This window comes from Muntiacus reevesi, chromosome 6, assembly GCF_963930625.1.
Source record: "Muntiacus reevesi chromosome 6, mMunRee1.1, whole genome shotgun sequence".
Classification (NCBI taxonomy): Eukaryota; Metazoa; Chordata; class Mammalia; order Artiodactyla; family Cervidae; genus Muntiacus; species Muntiacus reevesi.
In genome coordinates, this window is record NC_089254.1 from 97,880,294 (window position 1) to 97,897,948 (window position 17,655).

Below are 17,655 nucleotides of genomic sequence, written 5' to 3' on the forward strand. Positions count from 1 at the left end.
AAAGGGCCCTTACACAAACCTACAGGTATGCTTTTAGACATTTGAGAAATCCTCCAAGTCATGATGAGAGGGCTGACTCGAGGCAAGATTCTTAGGCATCGAGCAGGGACCCCTCTGAACCCCTAGGGGCCAGGGGACCCCACGAACTAAATGACCTTGAAAAGTGAAAGCACAAGTCACTCAGTCGTGTCCGACTCTTTGTGACCCCATGGACTTTACAGCCCATGGAATTCTCCAGGCCAGAATACATGAGTGGGTAGCTTTCCCTTCTCCAGGGGATTTTCCCAACCCAGGGATCAAACCCAAGTCTCCCACATTGTAGGCGGATTCTTTACCAGCTGAACCACAAGGGAAGACCAAGAATACTGGAGTGGGTAGCCTATCCCTTCTCCAGGGGATCTTCCTGACCCAGGAATTGAACTGGGGTCTCCTGCATTGCAGGCAGATTCTTTACCATCTAAACTATTAGGGAATCCCAAATGACCTTAGTGGGGTGGATTTCCTCAATGTGGGATAGATGTCCTCAATGCAGCTGGCATTTTTCATCAGTCTGAAGTCTGGCCTCAAATTTTTCTGGGACATTCAGTTTCCTGACCCATATGACCATTTAATGACAAATTAATTTTTTTTTAAAGCATGTTCTTTCTTTAAGAAGTACTTGTCACGATAGAATTCTACGGTTGTAGCCATTTTCTTTCCCAGCAGACCTTGGGTCAGGTCTGCTGCTGCTTCTTCCCGGGGAAGTTAATGTAAATGTTTATTGGCGGTACAGTCATGAAGAAAATTAAGTTGCTGATTCATTGCCTTACAATGAAACCCTTTGCTTTTCCCTCCTCTTCCTTCCTCTTTATAAGGAGACACTTCTGAGAAAGAGCACACTTCGGGGACCCACATCTTGGGATATTTTTTGGTTGCCTATGTCTTCTGTCTGCAGACCGTGGGTTCCTGTAATAGCTGGGGGATCAGCCTTTCTCTTTCCTCTGCAGTATTACCCCTTTAGGGTCTCTGAGGAACAATGGAAGCCTTAGGGTTCTTCAGGCTGGAAGTGAGTGGCCCCATGGTGACGGTGGCCCTGTCCGTGGTCCTCTTGGCGCTCCTGAAATGGTAAGTGCAGCCAGTATATCCCAACCACGGTGACACTGTCAGAAATAGCAGTCGCGGAGCCGTACTGGAGCCAGGGTGGGGTCTGTGGGAGTGTATTTTTCTTCCCCTCTAATCTAGAGGGAGTTGAGTATTAACACAGCTTCAGAATTAAAAGCAAACAGCCTGGTTAATCTTTTGCTCTAATGCATGCGATGGAGGTGTCAGGAAAGGCTGGTGATTCAGTGACTGAGAATGCTACACATAATTAAGTTTGAAAGAGAGGGAGAAAGCAACAGATTGGCAAGATTTGGGCAGAAGTATTTTCTTGCATCCCCATCCTATCTCCCCAGTCTTTATATATTTACAGAAGATTCAGCCTCTTGGTTCTGATGATGTTAAAAGCAAAAAAAAAAAAAAGATAAAGGAGCTGTCCGGCGTCGTGGTCTGGTGACGTGCATGGAAAAGTCACTGCGAAGGGATTTCTGTAGGTTTAAAGATAAAGAGGTGGAACTAATTTCCTCGTTTTCTAATATTTGATAGAAAGGGATGAATGTAGTGTATGCAGTGCCACAAAGTCTGAGACCTGGGATGATCTCAAATTTAAACTGGAAAGAACTCCCCGTGATCTTGTTAATTTAACAGAAGGTTTTCTGAAGTCTGTCTTGATCAGAGACTGGATGTGAGGCCCCACAATATGCTTCATTTATGCATATTCACTTTGTCAGTGAAAGTTATTAAAATTACCCACTCCATCAAAAGCACCTGGATTTAGGCAGCTCTGGTTTTTTTTGAGGGGAAAGTGGAAAAAATAATGGAGAGTTTGAGTTTGAACAGAATTTCAATTTACGTTTCTGGTAGTAATAAAGCTTCCTCTCGATTAATAACTGGGAAAGCACTTTGAAAAGCATCAAGCATTATGCAAATGTGAGGTATTATTCTTTTGGAATTTGCATAGCTGAAAATGGAATTCACGTTTGATGTTCTATGATGATGAAATTACTTCTTGGAAATTGGCTCTGAAACCCAGCTTCAGTCCCAGTGCTGTTTTGCTTTCTAACTGGTTTAATTATCTTTTGAACTTTTCTCAGTGTCGCTTATCTTGCCTTGAAACCAGCCACATGCAAACCCAGGAGCAAGTGGTACCCTCCCTCCCCCACCCTGCTCCATCCTTCCCTCCATCTCCGTGTGTTTCTGCTCAGAGATGGACTTAGCACAGTGCCTGATATGTTCTGGGTGCTCAGTAGACATCAACCAGGACCATTAACTATCGTTTAATGTGACCTAAACACAGAGGGAAATAAGTCTTTTGTGCTTCAGGTATATTTAAAATTTCTCATGAATATGCTTATTAATATTAGTTTCTCATCAACAGTGCACTGACTGTAATTCTCCGTGTGTCCTGTTTGACGCCCTCATGGTCTCACAGCATCCATGTTTCTATTGTATACTTCACTTCACTTCTGTTTTCTGTCTTTATTGGGTCTTTTCAATTTCTGTAGTCTTAATTTCCAGCTCAGTGTCTGATATACATAGTATGACTCCGATAAATGTCTGATGAATGGGTGAGTGAATTGCATACATTAATGTTTGTGCTTGCCCTGGAAAGGGGCATGTGTCCTGAGTGATAAGCTTCTGTAACTGGGTGTTTCTAATCAGCGTGGATCAGAGTCACGGCTAATGACACCATTCCATTCAGCAAGGCAGTTGTGCATCTGTAATCTGTTCTGGGGCCATGCTAATAACCTGGGTCAAAGACACTGAGATTAGAGAGAGGCATGAAACAGAGGTGGTGAATAGGAAGCCAAAGCCGACTTCTATTTGTTCTTGCGAAAATATTTACCGATTTGTTCATGTGCGCCAGGCATGGCATGAGGCCCTCGTACAAGGTCAGAAAACAAGAGGTCTAGATCAGATGCCCAAGGTGGGGGAGACTTCAGCCACGTGAAGACTGTGGCTGAGCTGGGTGTCTGGGGAGGATGACGCTGAAAAGGAGGAGCCGCAGCCTTGAGGGGCCGTGGATATGGTTCTTATTATCCTGGGTCTGTCCTGGGATCAGCTCAAGGTCACCATCCTTGAGCTCTCAACATTCATTTTCCAGGCAAGACTCCTGAAGTGAAGTGAAGTGAAGTGAAAGTCGCTTAGTCGTGTCCGACTTTTTGTGACCCCATGGACTATACAGCCCATGCAATTCTCCAGGCCAGAATACTGGAGTGGGTAGCCTTTCTCTTCTCCAGGGGATCTTCCCAACTAAGGGATCAAACCCAGGTTTCCTTAATGGCAGGAGGATTCTTTACCAGCTGAGCCACAAGGAAAGCCCAAGAATACTGGAGTGGGTGCCCTATCCCTTCTGCAGCAGATCTTCCTGAGCCAGGAATCAAACCGGGGTCACCTGCATTGCAGGCCGATTCTTTACCAACTGAGCTATCAGGGAATCCCCAAGACTCCTGAGCAACAGACATCAGCTTGAATGAGCAGGGCCTCCCTCCCGCTTCATTTTCTTGAAAAGATGCATGTGGGAAAGACAAAGGCTCTCAGGGAGAGCTAGAGACCCTCACAGCATCTGCCCCCAAGGAGGTCTTGTGCAGGGTGCAGCTTTGAAGGTTTAAACTCATTAGTCTTTCCTGTTAAGAGTTCCCCCTGCCTCTGGACCAGGAGAAGGTGCGATAAGAGCCTCGACTCTGGGAAGGTAACACGAGGAGGACCGCTTCTTGCCTGCTCCACCAGCCTGGGGGTTCACTCAAGTTAGGGGTGAGGTCCCGTATCTCACTGCAGTTCTGGAAACTTCTGTCCAGGACTTGCCTGTTCTAGTGTCTGCTTTAATGCAGACGGGTAAAGTGAAGAAGTACGCACGCGTCAGCTCGGCACTTGGGATGTAGGCTTTGGTTCTCGTCTCTTTCGGCAACGTCATCCCCCAGACGCTGACTCCATCCTATGGGCTTGGCAGTTCCGTGAATGGTCACATGCTCCACGCATCCAGGCCCCCGTTCTTGCTGTTCTCATGCTTGGAATCCCCTTCCTCTCCTCTTTCCTTGAAGGAGCTCGGGGGCACCTCCCCACTGAAGGTTCTGCTTGCCCACGGCACTGACCAGTCCCACTCACTGTGGCTTTCCTTGTTGTTCTCACCTCTGTCCCCCACTCCTCCACAATCCACACATGCAGTTGGCGCCTAATGAATGTTGGCTGAAACCTCCACTGGTATTTTCTTGCTGACTCTTCCCTTAGGCGTCACAGCTCAATAGAAGTATTAATTCTTCTGCCTACATGCATCATCCTTTTCCTATGGCCTTTTCAGTTTGGACCAGCTTGGGGTCCATGTTCTAATTGGACCCCAATAGGTGTGCTGTGTTAGGATCTCCACTCACCTTGCAGAGCAAGACTATGGCATGTACTTAAACATTTCATTATGAAGTATATGCATGAATTTAGAAAGCAGGATAGAAAAGAATCAATTTCATTTAGAAAGAGACTAAACTAAGCATAGTATATTTTGATAGTTTTCCCTCAAATGGTATTTGACACAATTTCTTTGATGACAGTCACTAAAATTGATAGTTATGAGGCTGAACGGTGTGCACTGGGGTCTAAGGGGATCAGGGTTACTTCACTGGGGGCTGGAGATGGAGCTGGGGATGTAACAAGAAGCCCACGAAGCTCGTGATCAAAACACGTGACAAAACATCTTAAAAACTCATTTTTCTGTATAAAATTGTTTGAAATCCTGACTTTTGGAAGAGATTTATGTCCAAGAAGTAAGTGGTATGAGTTGAATAGTGCTAGAGGCAATTTTAAGTACAATGTAATTAAACTTTGAAGAGCACCTATGAACTGGCAGCTTTTGGTAAGATGAGGATTTCTTTATTAAGAGACTGTAAAGTGAAGTGAAAGTGAAAGTCGCTCAGTCGTATCTGCCTCTTTGTGACCCCATGGCCTATACAGTCCATGGAATTCTCCAGGCCAGAATACTGGAGTAGGTAACCTTTCCCTTCTCCAGGGAATGGATGTTCCCAACCCAGGGATCAAACCCAGGTCATGTGGGCAGATTCTTTACCAGCTGAGCCACAAGGGAAGACCAAGAATACTGGAGTGGGTAGCCTATCCCTTCTCCAGTGGATCTTACCAACCCAGGATTTGAACCACGGTCTCCTGCATTGAAGGCAAATTCTTTATCAACTGAGCTATCAGGGAAGCCCTAAGAAAAAATGTAAGGATTTCCTGTTTAATAATGTGCAAATTCACTTGCCCCATCCATACAGACAGAAAGCAGATTAGTGGTTGTCAGGAGCTGGAGGAGGGGAGATGGGAGTGGCCGCTGGTAGGTGTGGAGTTTCTTTTGGGGGTGATGAAAATGTTCTGAAATTAGATAACGCTAATGGTTACACAACTCAGTGAATATACTAAAACCACTGAATCACATACTTTAAAAGGATGAATTTTATGACATGTGAATTATATCACAATAAAAAATTCATCTGTACAGGGGGAAAAAAAGAAAAGCAAGAGAAAGAATGTAAGGAAATAGCCCAAATATCAATGATGGTGGTTTAATTGCTAAGTCGTGTATGACTCTTGTGATCCCATGGACTGTAGCCTGTCAGGCTCCTCTGTCCATAGGATTCTCCAGGCAGGAATACTGGAATGGGTTGCCATTTCCTTCACCAGGGGATCTTTCCCACTCCGGAATCAAACCTTCCTGCATTGCAGGAAGATTCTTTACCGACTGAGCTGCGAGGAATAGTGGTAGGATTGTGGGGTTTTTTCTTCCTTTCCTCTTTCTGCATCTTCCATATTTTTAAAACAAATATCAATTACTGAGCAAAACAACAACAAAAGAGGTTTTACTAAAAAGAGTAGGGAATTCCTCCTCTGTAGCAATGAAGAGGAAAGCAGTCTTATGCTTTGAACATGGAGGTTTTAAGACGTACTCTCGCTATTCCAACAGCGGAGTAGAACATACAGGAGAATTTGGAATAATTGGAGAACTTCCTGACTGATGAAGCAGTGAGAAAAATAAACTGTGGTTGTTGCAATAAGTGGCTAAACAAGGAAGAGCTGTTTTGGGAAGGTGGAAGGGCTCTTAATGCCAAGCTGCATTTAAGTCTGAGGAGCCTGAGACCCAGAGGTATAAACTAAATGGACATTAAAATAGGAAACAGGGTAAGTTAGTGTTCTGATCAAGTCTCATTCTCAGTTCAGTTCAGTTCAGTTGCTCAGTTGCATCCGACTCTTTGCGACCCCATGGACTGCAGCACACCAGGCTTCCCCGTCCATCACCAACTCCTTCAGCTTGCTCAAACTCATGTCCATTGAGTCAGTGATGCCATCCCAATCATTCATCTTTTGTCATCCCCTTCTTCTCCCGCCTTCAATATTTCCCAGCATCAGGGTCTTTTCCAATGAGTCAGTTCTTTGAATCAGGTGGCCAAAGTACTGGAGCTTCAGCTTCAGCATCAGTCCTTCCAATGAATATTCAGGACTGATTTCCTTTAGGATCAACTGGTTTGATTTCCTTGCTGTCCAAGGGACTCTCAAGAGTCTTCCCAGCACCACAGTTCAAAAGCATCAATTCTTTGGCTCTCAGCTTTCTCATTCTAAGTCTCATCCTAAGATTAGGTTAAATTAAATTGTGAATGCTGCTGCTAAGTCACTTCAGTAGTGTCCGACTCTGTGCGACCCCATGGACGGCAGCCCACCAGGCTCCCCCGTCCCTGGGATTCTCCAGGTAAGAATACTGGAGTGGGTTGCCATGTTCTTCTCCAATGCGTGAAAGTGAAAAGCGAAAGTGAAGTCACTCAGTCGTGTCTGACTCTTTGTGACCCCATGGACTGCAGCCCACCAGGCTTCTCCGTCCATGGGATTTCCCAGGCAAGAGTACTGGAGCGGGTTGCCATTGCCTTCTACGACAATGAAAAGGTCTATCCCTGTCTGTACCTGGAAGTTTCTTTCTCATAGAGCTTGCTTTACATGTAGAAAAACTAGATTCTAACTCTAGACCTACATCTAATTTCAGACCATATTTAAAAGAAACCACTCGGACTTCCCTGGTGGTTCAGTACTAAGACTCTGAGCTTCCGATGCAGAAGGCCCAGGTTTAATCCCTGATTAGGGAACTAGATCCCATATGCCACAACTAAGAGTTTGCATGCCGCAACTAAAAATCCTGTGTGCCACAACTAAAGATTTCACATGCTGCAGCTACATATCCCACATCCCTCAACTAAGACCTGGCACAGTCAAATAAACATTTAAAAAAGAAAAGAAACCACTGCTCCCAGGGAGCAAGTTGGTTCAGTGTATGCAAATCAATAAACGTGATACACCACATTAACAGATAATCTACAATTATCTCAATAGACGCAGGAAATGCAAAATTTGACAAAATTTGACTTCCTTTCCTGTTAAAAACTCTCAACAAATTAGGAAGGAAAGTACCTCAACACAATAAAGGCCATAGTTCAGGACAAACTCACAGCTAACATCATACTCAAGAGTGAGAAGCTGAAAGACTTTTCTCTAAGATCAGGAACAGGACAAGAATGCCCACTTTTGTCATTCAGCATAACGCTAGAAGTCCTAGCAGAGCAATTAGACAAGAAAAGGAAACCATTGATATCTAAATTAGAAAGGAAGAAGTAAAACTATCTGTTTGCAAAGCATATGATCTTATACATGCAATATCCTAGACTCCCCCCCACCAAAAACCGTTAGAACTAATGAAGGAATTCATTAAAGTTGCAGGACACAAAATCAACATTAAAAAGTCAGTTGCATTTCTACAGACTAACAACAAACTTTCTGAAAAAGAAATCAATCCCATTTACAATAGCATCAAAGAGAATGAAATACTTAAGGATAACTTTAATCAAGGAAGTAAAAGATCTGTACACTGAAAATTATATGACATTGATGAAAGAAATGGAAAAAGCCACAAAATACATGGAAAAAATCCCATGTTTATATGTGGGAAGAATTAATATTGTTAAAGTGTTCAAAGTACCCAAAGTGATCTATGGAGTTAACGTTAATACCTATCAAAATTCCAATGGCATTTTCCACAGAAATAGGAAAAAAATCTTAAAATTTGCATAGATCCACAAAAGATTGAATTGTAAAGTCACTGTTGAGAAAGAAGAACAAATTTGGAGCCATCATAATTCCTGATTTCAAACTATATTACAGAGATATAGTAGTCAAAACATGTGGTTCTGGAATTAAAAACACATAAGTCAATGGAATAGAATAAAATATCCAGAAACAGTCAACTAATTTTGACAAAGAAGTCAAAGATAGACAATGGGGAAAAGATAATCTCTTTAATAAATGATGTTGGGAAAATTAGATAATCATATTCAAAAGAGTGAAATTGGACCCTTATACCATAAATAAAAATAAACCCAAATCAGATTAACAACTTAAATGTAAGACCTACAACTGAAAAACTCTTAGAAGAAAACAGAGAAAAAGCCCCTTGACATCGGTCTTGGCAATGATTTTTTTGGATATGACACTAAAAGCACAGGCAATGACATCACAAATAAGCTAGTGGGACTACATCACACTAAAATCGTCTACATAGCAAAGGAAACAATGAACAAAATGAAAGGCCACCCAGTACCTTCTAGATTTACTCCATGACTGCTTCATCTGCTGATGGTCTTGCTTGGGCTGACCTGTGCTGAATCTAACTGCTACTGGTGCTGGTAAAAAACAAGCTGGATAAGACCCAAGGGGTCCGCTGAGGACTGCTCCCTCTCCTGCCCTACTCTTCCTCCTTGGCAGTTCCTATGGTGCTGAGTGTCCCAGGGCCCAGAAAATACCCTCAGGAGGCAGCTTTTGGGGGCTTCCCTGTAGCTTCATGCATGATTCTTGCTTCTCATCTTCCTGTCTTATTCCTTCAGCCTTTCTGGGTCACCAGCCAGGCACAGGTGGCTTTGGAAAGCAGGAAGGTATTGAGCTGGGTCTTGAGATGCAGGGAAGCACTAGCAGAGAAGAGGAGGGTGGACACTTCAGGTGGGAAGGTGTCAGAAGTGAGGGCAACGTCAGGCTTTGTAATGTTTGGTGGAACAGACCATTCAGAGTGTGAATAATGGCCACATTTTAGAAATACATTTTAGAGGCCGTGGATAATTTCCGGTGCCCCAGAGCATCATAGAAAAGATGCATGCTGTTTCCTTATTTTTTTGTGCTTCTGTCTAGGATATGATGGGTACTTCGGTTTAATAATTCAGTGATGAGCTTGGAGATAAAATTGAGCCTGCTTATGAAAACTAGGTCTGTGTTTCCTTGAGGACCATTTTCACAGAATATTATTTTTTGTTTTCTCTCTTTTAAATAGTTGTACACAATACCCCCAGCCTTCTTCTTGCTTTATTGATTTTCCAGAACGAGAGGACGAGGTGTGACTATAAAGTAACGTGACTGATTATTTTAGCATATGCACCAGAACTTATACAGCCAAATGAATTTTATGACCTTCAAAGGCATTTTCCTGATAGGCTGAAACCTTACTGCAGATATGCCATATCAGAAAACACATTCTTAGCACTTTTCTCTGGAAACGGTCCTTGGTGTGTGAATGCAGTCTTTCGACCACCCTCAAGGCACAAATCATTGTCTTTGTTGAGAACAGATTGATTTTTTCAAAAACAGCCCAAATTTTGGCAACTAGGCAATTAGACTGGGTAATATTATTTTTAATCCCAAGCAAAATGTGATTATAAAATAATAAGGCTTGCTGTCTTTTACCGAGAAGTTTATGAGCCATTTCTGGAAGCCGGGGGATTCTGTTGGGCCATACTCATTGGACATAGGAGTTGTTCTTAGTCAAGCTTAGTTTCACTTTAAAGACAACAGCAGCAATCATCTTAACACTTATGGTCATACATCCTTTTATCTTGTAAGGAATTCAGGCTTCTGGAATTGGTAACACTGACTCTTTGGGCAGAGATGAAAGAAGATGCTCATTCACTGTATAAACAAAGCAGACCATCTGATTTGTGTTTGTGCTTTACTGAGCTGTTTGCTGCTCCCCCGGGGAGGGCGGTGGTTCTGCAGGGACCCTCCCCTTCACCCCCGAACATCATGATCACAACCAACCAAACAGGCTGCCGTCTGACTTTGAAGGCAAGGGCCTCATCTTCGGGAACCTGAACAGTGTGGCAGGGACTTGTTTCTGCTGGCCAAAATGACACACATCTGCACAAGAAGGTGAGACTTTGGAAAGAGCCGGGATGGAGGCAGGTATCATGCAGCTAATGGATTGGCACTTCAGCGAGGAAGGGCCACCTTGTCCCTGGTTTGCCAGAAATATGTGATGCTGCACAATGTCCCGGGGCCTGGGGGACGGGAGGCACATCAGCTGAGCGGGGCGACCCCCGGAGCCCTGCTGTCTCACAGTCCGCACCCACACCCCACCCCGGACAGACCCTAGAGCTGGGTGACCCTGCAGAGCCATCTTAAAGTCCCAGGTAATCTTGCAAAGACGTGTTTGCTTGCACCTCTGCAGACGGCAATTCCTGAGCTTGGTCCCAGAAAAAGATGGCCCCCTCTTTTTTTGGCTCAAAGGTTTCTGGGAAAATGGTGTCAGAGAGTGAAGGCAAGGCCAACCGCTTACCGATAGCGGCTTCAACCGAAACCCTGTTTCCCAAGCTTCGCCCAGACCCCCGGCAAGAGCCAGTGCCGGGCACCAAACCCCGCAGCTGCCTCTGCCCTCTGAGCCGGGAGGTATGCCAGGATCCTCCCGAATCACCTTCCTCTACACACAATCCGCCCCTTCACGCCACACTCTGCACATCGCAGTCCCTGCTGCCCGATGCCCTTGCCTCTCTGTTTAAAGGAAATCCAACCCATCCCTCAAACACTTGTCTAAACATCGCCTTCCTAAAGCTCTCCTTAGCCAGGCCAGCCGTCAACGAGCCTGGCTTCCTCTGAATTTCTGTCTGTACCGCGGTCTTGGCACTCGCTGTACTATTCCATTGTCTGCGCCTGTGTCCTTCCTGACCTGACGATAAGGCCCTGAGGGCAGGAGCTGAATCTTAAACCCATGAGTGCCTTGTGTATAGTAGCTGCTCAGTAAACTTTAATGACCACATGCATGGCACAGCTTCTAAATGACCGCTGTCCTGTGTGTGTGTGGGTATGTGTGTGAGCATCTGTGTGTGCTCTGATGGATACACTGTGGCACCATGACCTCAACATCTGGCAGAATGCCTTGCACATGGGTCATTGAAAGAGTAAATTTCTTCTTTGTTCATACACTCACTGACTGCTGAAGGCTTTCCAGGCTGTGTGCTGGTTCTACCTCATTGATGGGCTATGGATCACATGCCCATGAACTCAGATAAAGTAATTATCACATTAGAAATAGAGGAGCAAAGCTCTGATGCAGAAGTTGGAGATGGGATAGAGGGCAGGACCCAGCCATTTAGAAGATGATGTATGTGGGGAGCACAGAACGCCTGCCGTGTAGGCAGAGTATCCTGACCACAGCATGGGGGAGGGGAGGTCCAGCCCCCAGCAGAGGCATCGAAGGACAAAACCTTCATCCTTCACTGTTTTATTAACTGCTAATCCCCATAGTTCAAAGCAACGCTATCTAAACTCTTCACCAGCATCTTTGTTTATATTATTTCCCCATAGGTCCTGTGTTCTATTGTCCAAACAGTGATGTATATTTAAGTAATGATTGATTTATTTTCTCATTTTAATTATTCGAAGACAAGCTGATGGAAACCCTGCCAATGAGAATAGTGATCAATGAGAGAACTGGCATTTGTATACCCAGTTATAATTCTACTCCAAAGCAAAGAAACTTGACATTTTTGTTAACCTGCACAATCTTATTGTCAATAGAGGCACAATTTCCGTTGAGGTTCTTTGAAATGTTGAAAATATCTCATGTACCCCCTTCCTATCTCTACAAATCAATAGGCATCTGGGATCCCCAGGCTGTAAGCATTGTGAAGGATAGTCAGCTATACATTTGATGGTTTGAATGCTATCTGTACAGAGAGTGACCGAAATTGGAAGCATCGTCTCATGATATAAGGGATGATAGAAGGAGGTAATTCGGCAGTTCTCAGGAGAAGTATGGCACCATGTGAGTCAGCAAGGCCTTCCTAGTTGAGGGCAGGTACACTTTTCCCCTAGAGGAGCTTGGGTACTTCACTCCATCCTTGCCAGATTTTTCGCTGATAAGAGAGGACTGACCGTCCATGGCTCTCCAAATACGGCATTTTCTCCACCCAAACCCCCAGGCCAGCTTTCCCTTACCTGGATAGTCAACCCAGTCTTGTTTCTTAAGTGGCCCCTGAATCATTCTTTTCCCTCTATCTGCTCTTCTACTCGTGGAGTTGTGGATTTCAAGAGCATCTGGAAGTAAGTACCCATCTTGTTTCCCTGTCTCCTGTCTTGTGCCCCTCAAAATTGTCCTTCACATCTGCAGCCCAAAGAACAACCAGCCTATCATCACTGGGGCAGAAAGCCCTCCCCTGGCGCTCCCAGCCTGCGGAGTTGGTCTCCTCGGCTGGCACAGGAGGCCCTGTCCAACCTGTTCTCATCCACTGCCCCATGGTCAACTCCTCAACTGCCGCTTTGCTCACTGCTCCCTCCGTTCCTTCCACACACCATGTTGTATGCCGTTCATTTCCTCCCCTCTCCTGGGATGCTCTTGATTCCTTCATTCTGGTGAGAGCCCTGCATCCCTGTGATCTTGGCCCCACCACACCTGGTGCATTCTCTCTCTCGAACCACTTTCCTGGCTCCCCTGTTAGAAGGTAAGCAGGCTGGATCTTAAGTGCCCGGCACTGTGCTTGTACATTTCTTTTGGGTAATAGCCACTCAGTTATTTGCTGACAAAGTTGAATTAAGAGGGACAGTATATAGGATTTTGCGTGGCACATGCTTGGCGTATATAGACACAAATTCATGTTGTTCTTTGAAGCTATGAATATCCTCATAGAGAATTTCCATTTATTTCTAAATGCATATCACTGCAACCAAGCTGCCACCCTCACTTGTTATATAACAAAATTCCACTGCATTGAACTCTGGATCTCAGTGAAGGATTTCATCTTTTTAATTCAGGTGTCACTAGGCTGTGGGTTGAAGTTCATCTCTGTACAGTGTATGAAGGAAGGATTGCTAAACAAAATCTTACTGCAAAGGTGACTTTTGAACCTCTTTAGGAAATAAACTATTCTCAAGCACTTTCACCGATGTTAGTTCATCAACACTGCTTTTAAAAACACACTAAAAATACTTCACTCTTGGCTGCCTTTCCCCCATGTATGTAATGTCCCAGAGCTTGGGCTTTGAAATCTGATTGTCTGGGTTCAAGTCTTGGCTAGCTTTGTGATCTTAAGGAAGTTGGTAAGGTCGCTGTGTCTCAGACTCCCCCACTGTTAAATAGGGATAATAACATGCTCGCCTCATAGCATGTTGGAAGGATTTTATGAGTAGACTTGGAGCAGTGCTGGGCACGGTTAGTGGTCAGTAAGTGTTGGCTATCGTTGCTGCTGTTTAGTTGCTAAGTCGTGTCCAACTCTTTTGCAATCCCATGAACTGTAACCCACCAGGATCCTCTGTCCTTGTAATTCCCCAGGCAAGAATACTGGAGTGGGTTGCCATTCCCTCCTCCTGGGGATCTTCCCGACCCAGGGATCAAACCTGGATCTCCTGCTTGGCAGGTGGATTCTCTACCACTGGGAAGGTTGATATTAGTCAGCATGTGTTAAATGAATGACCCCAGACTTAGCAAATAGAACACAGGATGATGTGGATTAGCTGTTTGTGTTTACAAAGCAGTACTGCAAACTTCAAAGAATTCACTGCCACAATTAGCCAGGTGGTGCTAGTGGTAAAGAACCGCCTGCCAATGCAGGAGACCTAAGAGACACAGGTTCGATCCCTGGGTCGGGAAGATCCCCTGGAGAAGGAAATGGCAACCCACTCCAGTATTCTTGCCTGGAGAATCCCATGGACAGAGGAGCCTGGTGGGCTAGAGTCTATAGGGTCGCACAGAGTTGGACATAACTGAAGCAACTTAATACACATGCACACACCCCATTATTAACTGTAGGCTTGTACTTGATAATAATCATGTGGGTCCTAGGTTATTAATTTTATTTATTTTTTTAAAACACCATTTGGAATTCTCATATGATCTCGAGGACTGCATTGAAGTGAAAAGTAAAGAGAGCTAAAGTTCAACCAAGTGGCCTCATTTTGAATGATCCTGGGCCTATGCCATTAGGGAGCTTCTGATCTTGAGCAAGGCAGATGAGGTTTAAAAAATAACTACTGGAGTTAGCAGCTAAGAAGTTTTAGGTATGTTGGAAATGGGGGTGGTGAGAACAGAAACCAGAATGCAGCAGGCTTAGAAGTGATTGGGAAAGAAGGTCGTCAAGGAGGAGGGGGTGCCCTTTCTCTCAAGAAGAAGGTCTGGAACATCAGCTGCCATTCTGAGCTTCAGTTTCCAGTGGTAAAGCAGAGACAGTCATCCTTTTCCTGTCTGCTTGACAGGAGTAGGAACACTTTGCTAATGGTAACTTTCACATCAACATATATTATTACTAGCCTATTGATGCAACCGTCGGTCTCTTAGCTGTAGGCTTCCCTGGTGGCTTAGATGGTAAAAAATCTGCCCTCACTGTAGGAGACTAGGGTTCGATCCCTGGGTTGGGAAGCTCCCCTGGAGGAGGGAATGGCTACCCACTCCAGTATTCTCGCCTGGAGAATTCCATGGACAGAGAAGCCTGGTGGGCTACAGTCTATAAAGTCACAAAGAGTTGACCTGGCTAATGCTTTCACTTTCACTTGTAGATTTTTAAACTTTAAAAAAAAAAATCTGTTTCTTGAAAAGTGCTCTATAAATGAAGCTTTAAACTCAATTTGCTTTTCAGAAAATTTTCAAATTTCCCCGTGACAAAATTTACATTTATCCTCTGATTTGAATAATAACAGCACGATTCTGTTGGTAGCCAAAAAAGTTTACTTGGACTTTTCTGTAACATTTTACTGAAAAACCCAAATGAACTTTTGACCAACACAATATTTTTCATTTGGCCTTTGTTTCACTGGTTGATGCTTGCCTTGTCCTTGGATTTGAGAACTTGACATGTAAATGATGCATAGCAAATAAATCCTGGTAAGTTCTCACTCTAGTCTCTCTCATACACCAAACCTCTGGTTTTCTGCACACTCTGGTCCAAGCCTCTGCCTTCATTTTGCCTTTATTATGACACTGGAAATGTATTTCTGCAAGTTCAATTCTCTCCCATCTTAAAGCATACAAGTAAGTCAGCCAACCAACAACCACCTCTTCTTGGACTATGTATTCTACCTCCACCTCCACTCCATCCCACCCTTCTCTTTCCAGACAAGACCCCACACTCCTCACTTTCTCAATTCCCATTTACCCTCACCCTGCAATGGGGCTTCTTCTCCATTGTCCACTGAAAAGACTCTCTCCAAGGCTACCACTAACTTATGGTTCCTGAACAGAATTCACATTTTCCAGTCTTTGTCTTTCTTTAGCGCTTTGCAGTATTTGACTCTGATATGTTTAGTCCCTTGCTCTCTTGAGTTCACAGTAGGAGTCTCAGTTGCATAGTTGTGCAGAAAAGCCTGAACACCTTAAATACAGTCCTATGGCCTCCTTTTACAGATGAGGAAATGAAGGTCAAGAGAAGTTACATGAACTGACCTCTATCAGTCAGCTAGTGCTGCAATAACATTGTGTAACAAACCACCCAAAACCCATTGGCAAACAACATTAATTTTTCTCATGGTCTGGGTGTTGGCTGGGGGAGCTATGTTCCAGGTTGTAGGTGGAATTCATATCTGCTTCACTTGGGTTTGTAATAGGGCACAGGCTGAAGAGGATACTTCAGGAAAGTTCTACTTCTAGTAGATCATAGGAGTGCAAGAAACACAAAAGGAGGGAATTCCATGGTGGTCCAGTGGTTAGGACTCTGTGCTTCCACTGCAGAGGTTCAATCCTTGGTTGGGGAACTAAGATCCCATAAGCCTGTGAGAGATGGCAAAAAAAAAAAAAAAAAAATGCTAAGGAAATAAGCAATGTCTCTTCAGGGCTCAGCCTTAAAGTGGCTGAATGTCATGTCTACCTGTATTCTTTGGTTAAAGCAAATCACATGCGAAAGTCTAACATGAATGAAGTGAGGAAGAAGACTCCACTGAAGTGGGAGGTATTGATACTTCAGAGTATCAATATTTCCTCTGATGATGTAGAATTTTGATAAAGGTGGGGGATGTGACGAGTTGGGAGGAATGATTCAGTCTACCACATGCCCAAAGATCACCCATGTGGATTCTGACCTCTGATAAAGGAGAAAGAGGACATGAGTGAGTAGACACAACAAAAGAAGGAACAAAGATAAAAACAAACAAAGAGCAAGTAAAACAAAAACGTAAAGCTAATGGAAGTTTGGATTTTTATTGTAAACGACAACAATGATGTTTTCTGGAAAAAGAACAGACATGGATGGGAGTTTGACAAGACTCCAAGGTGGTGAGTCACAGTAGGTCTTGGCTATGGGAGCTAGCCCCAGGAGGGTTGAAGCAGGGTCATGCGCCCAGTGCAGGGGCTCAGCTTGGACCTTGACTGAGCCTGGGGTGAACCCAAGAATTTCTAGCTGAGTAAGTGATGGAGATCAGGAACTGACCAATGATGGAGCTACAACTCACCCTGAGAAGGGTAAATATTGATTCAGGGATGGGGTGGAGAAGAGAGTAGCTGCCACATAGAGGATCCAACTTGAGTTTGAAAAAGCAGGATTGAAGGGGGACATTTCTGAAGTACTCTGGAAGCCTAAAAGCTGAAAGTCTGCTGTGTTCACTCTACCCTGAACTATAACAACCAGGGGACATCCTTGTAGATTGTGAGCTCCATTGTTTGGGACAAATTCATTGTTTTATACTTGGCAATACATTTATGTAAGACGTTATGCCAAGACATGGCTACAGCTGGAAACATAAACAGCTCCAGAATTACTATAAATATTCTCGTGGATGCTGGGGCCCTACTGAGTTATTAAAGAAAAAAAAAAATGTTTTAGGATGATCACTTGCCCTTCCAGAAAATTTCCCGTGGTGCTGGCTAGAGGCTGAAAGGAGAAAGGGTGTGTCTCAGCATCACAAGGACTGTGAGACAAGGTGAACTGAACCTGGACTCTGAAAGATCAAAAGAGCCATGCTCTTCCCAGTCACACGCTTTTGCACGTTCTCCTCTAGGAAGTTATTGGTTAGTCTCAACAGGGAGGTGCTCTTGCAATCCAAAATCAGCCATCAATTTCATTTCCTTTTTTTCCTATAAAAAGGATATGCTGACTCAAACAACTAAAATATAGATTAGTTAGCATACCAATAATAAAGACCGAAAAATCCCCAATAGACAAAAATCCCCACCAAAAAAACAAACAAACCAAAGTCCAACATTCAAAGTGAGCCAGGAAAAAAATGATTTTGAATTAGCATTTTCTTTCGTGAGAGTCAGTTGCTTTCCATGTCACCTCCTCTGACTCCAGGGTGGACGAGAAGACCTATCCCCATCCACCT

At 44.1% G+C, this 17,655-nt stretch overlaps 1 protein-coding gene across 2 annotated transcripts in view; it reads left to right on the forward strand.

The window, feature by feature from the left end:
- Nucleotides 1-861: 861 nt before the first annotated feature.
- The window catches only part of TBXAS1 (thromboxane A synthase 1), a 164,645-nt gene continuing 147,851 nt past the window's right edge, over nucleotides 862-17,655 (forward strand). For both annotated transcript variants that reach the window (XM_065939035.1, XM_065939037.1), the window contains exon 1: nucleotides 862-1,104. In XM_065939035.1, coding sequence (XP_065795107.1) covers nucleotides 1,016-1,104 — 89 coding nt within the window. In that variant the 5' untranslated portion in view covers nucleotides 862-1,015. The remainder of the gene's footprint in view (nucleotides 1,105-17,655) is intronic.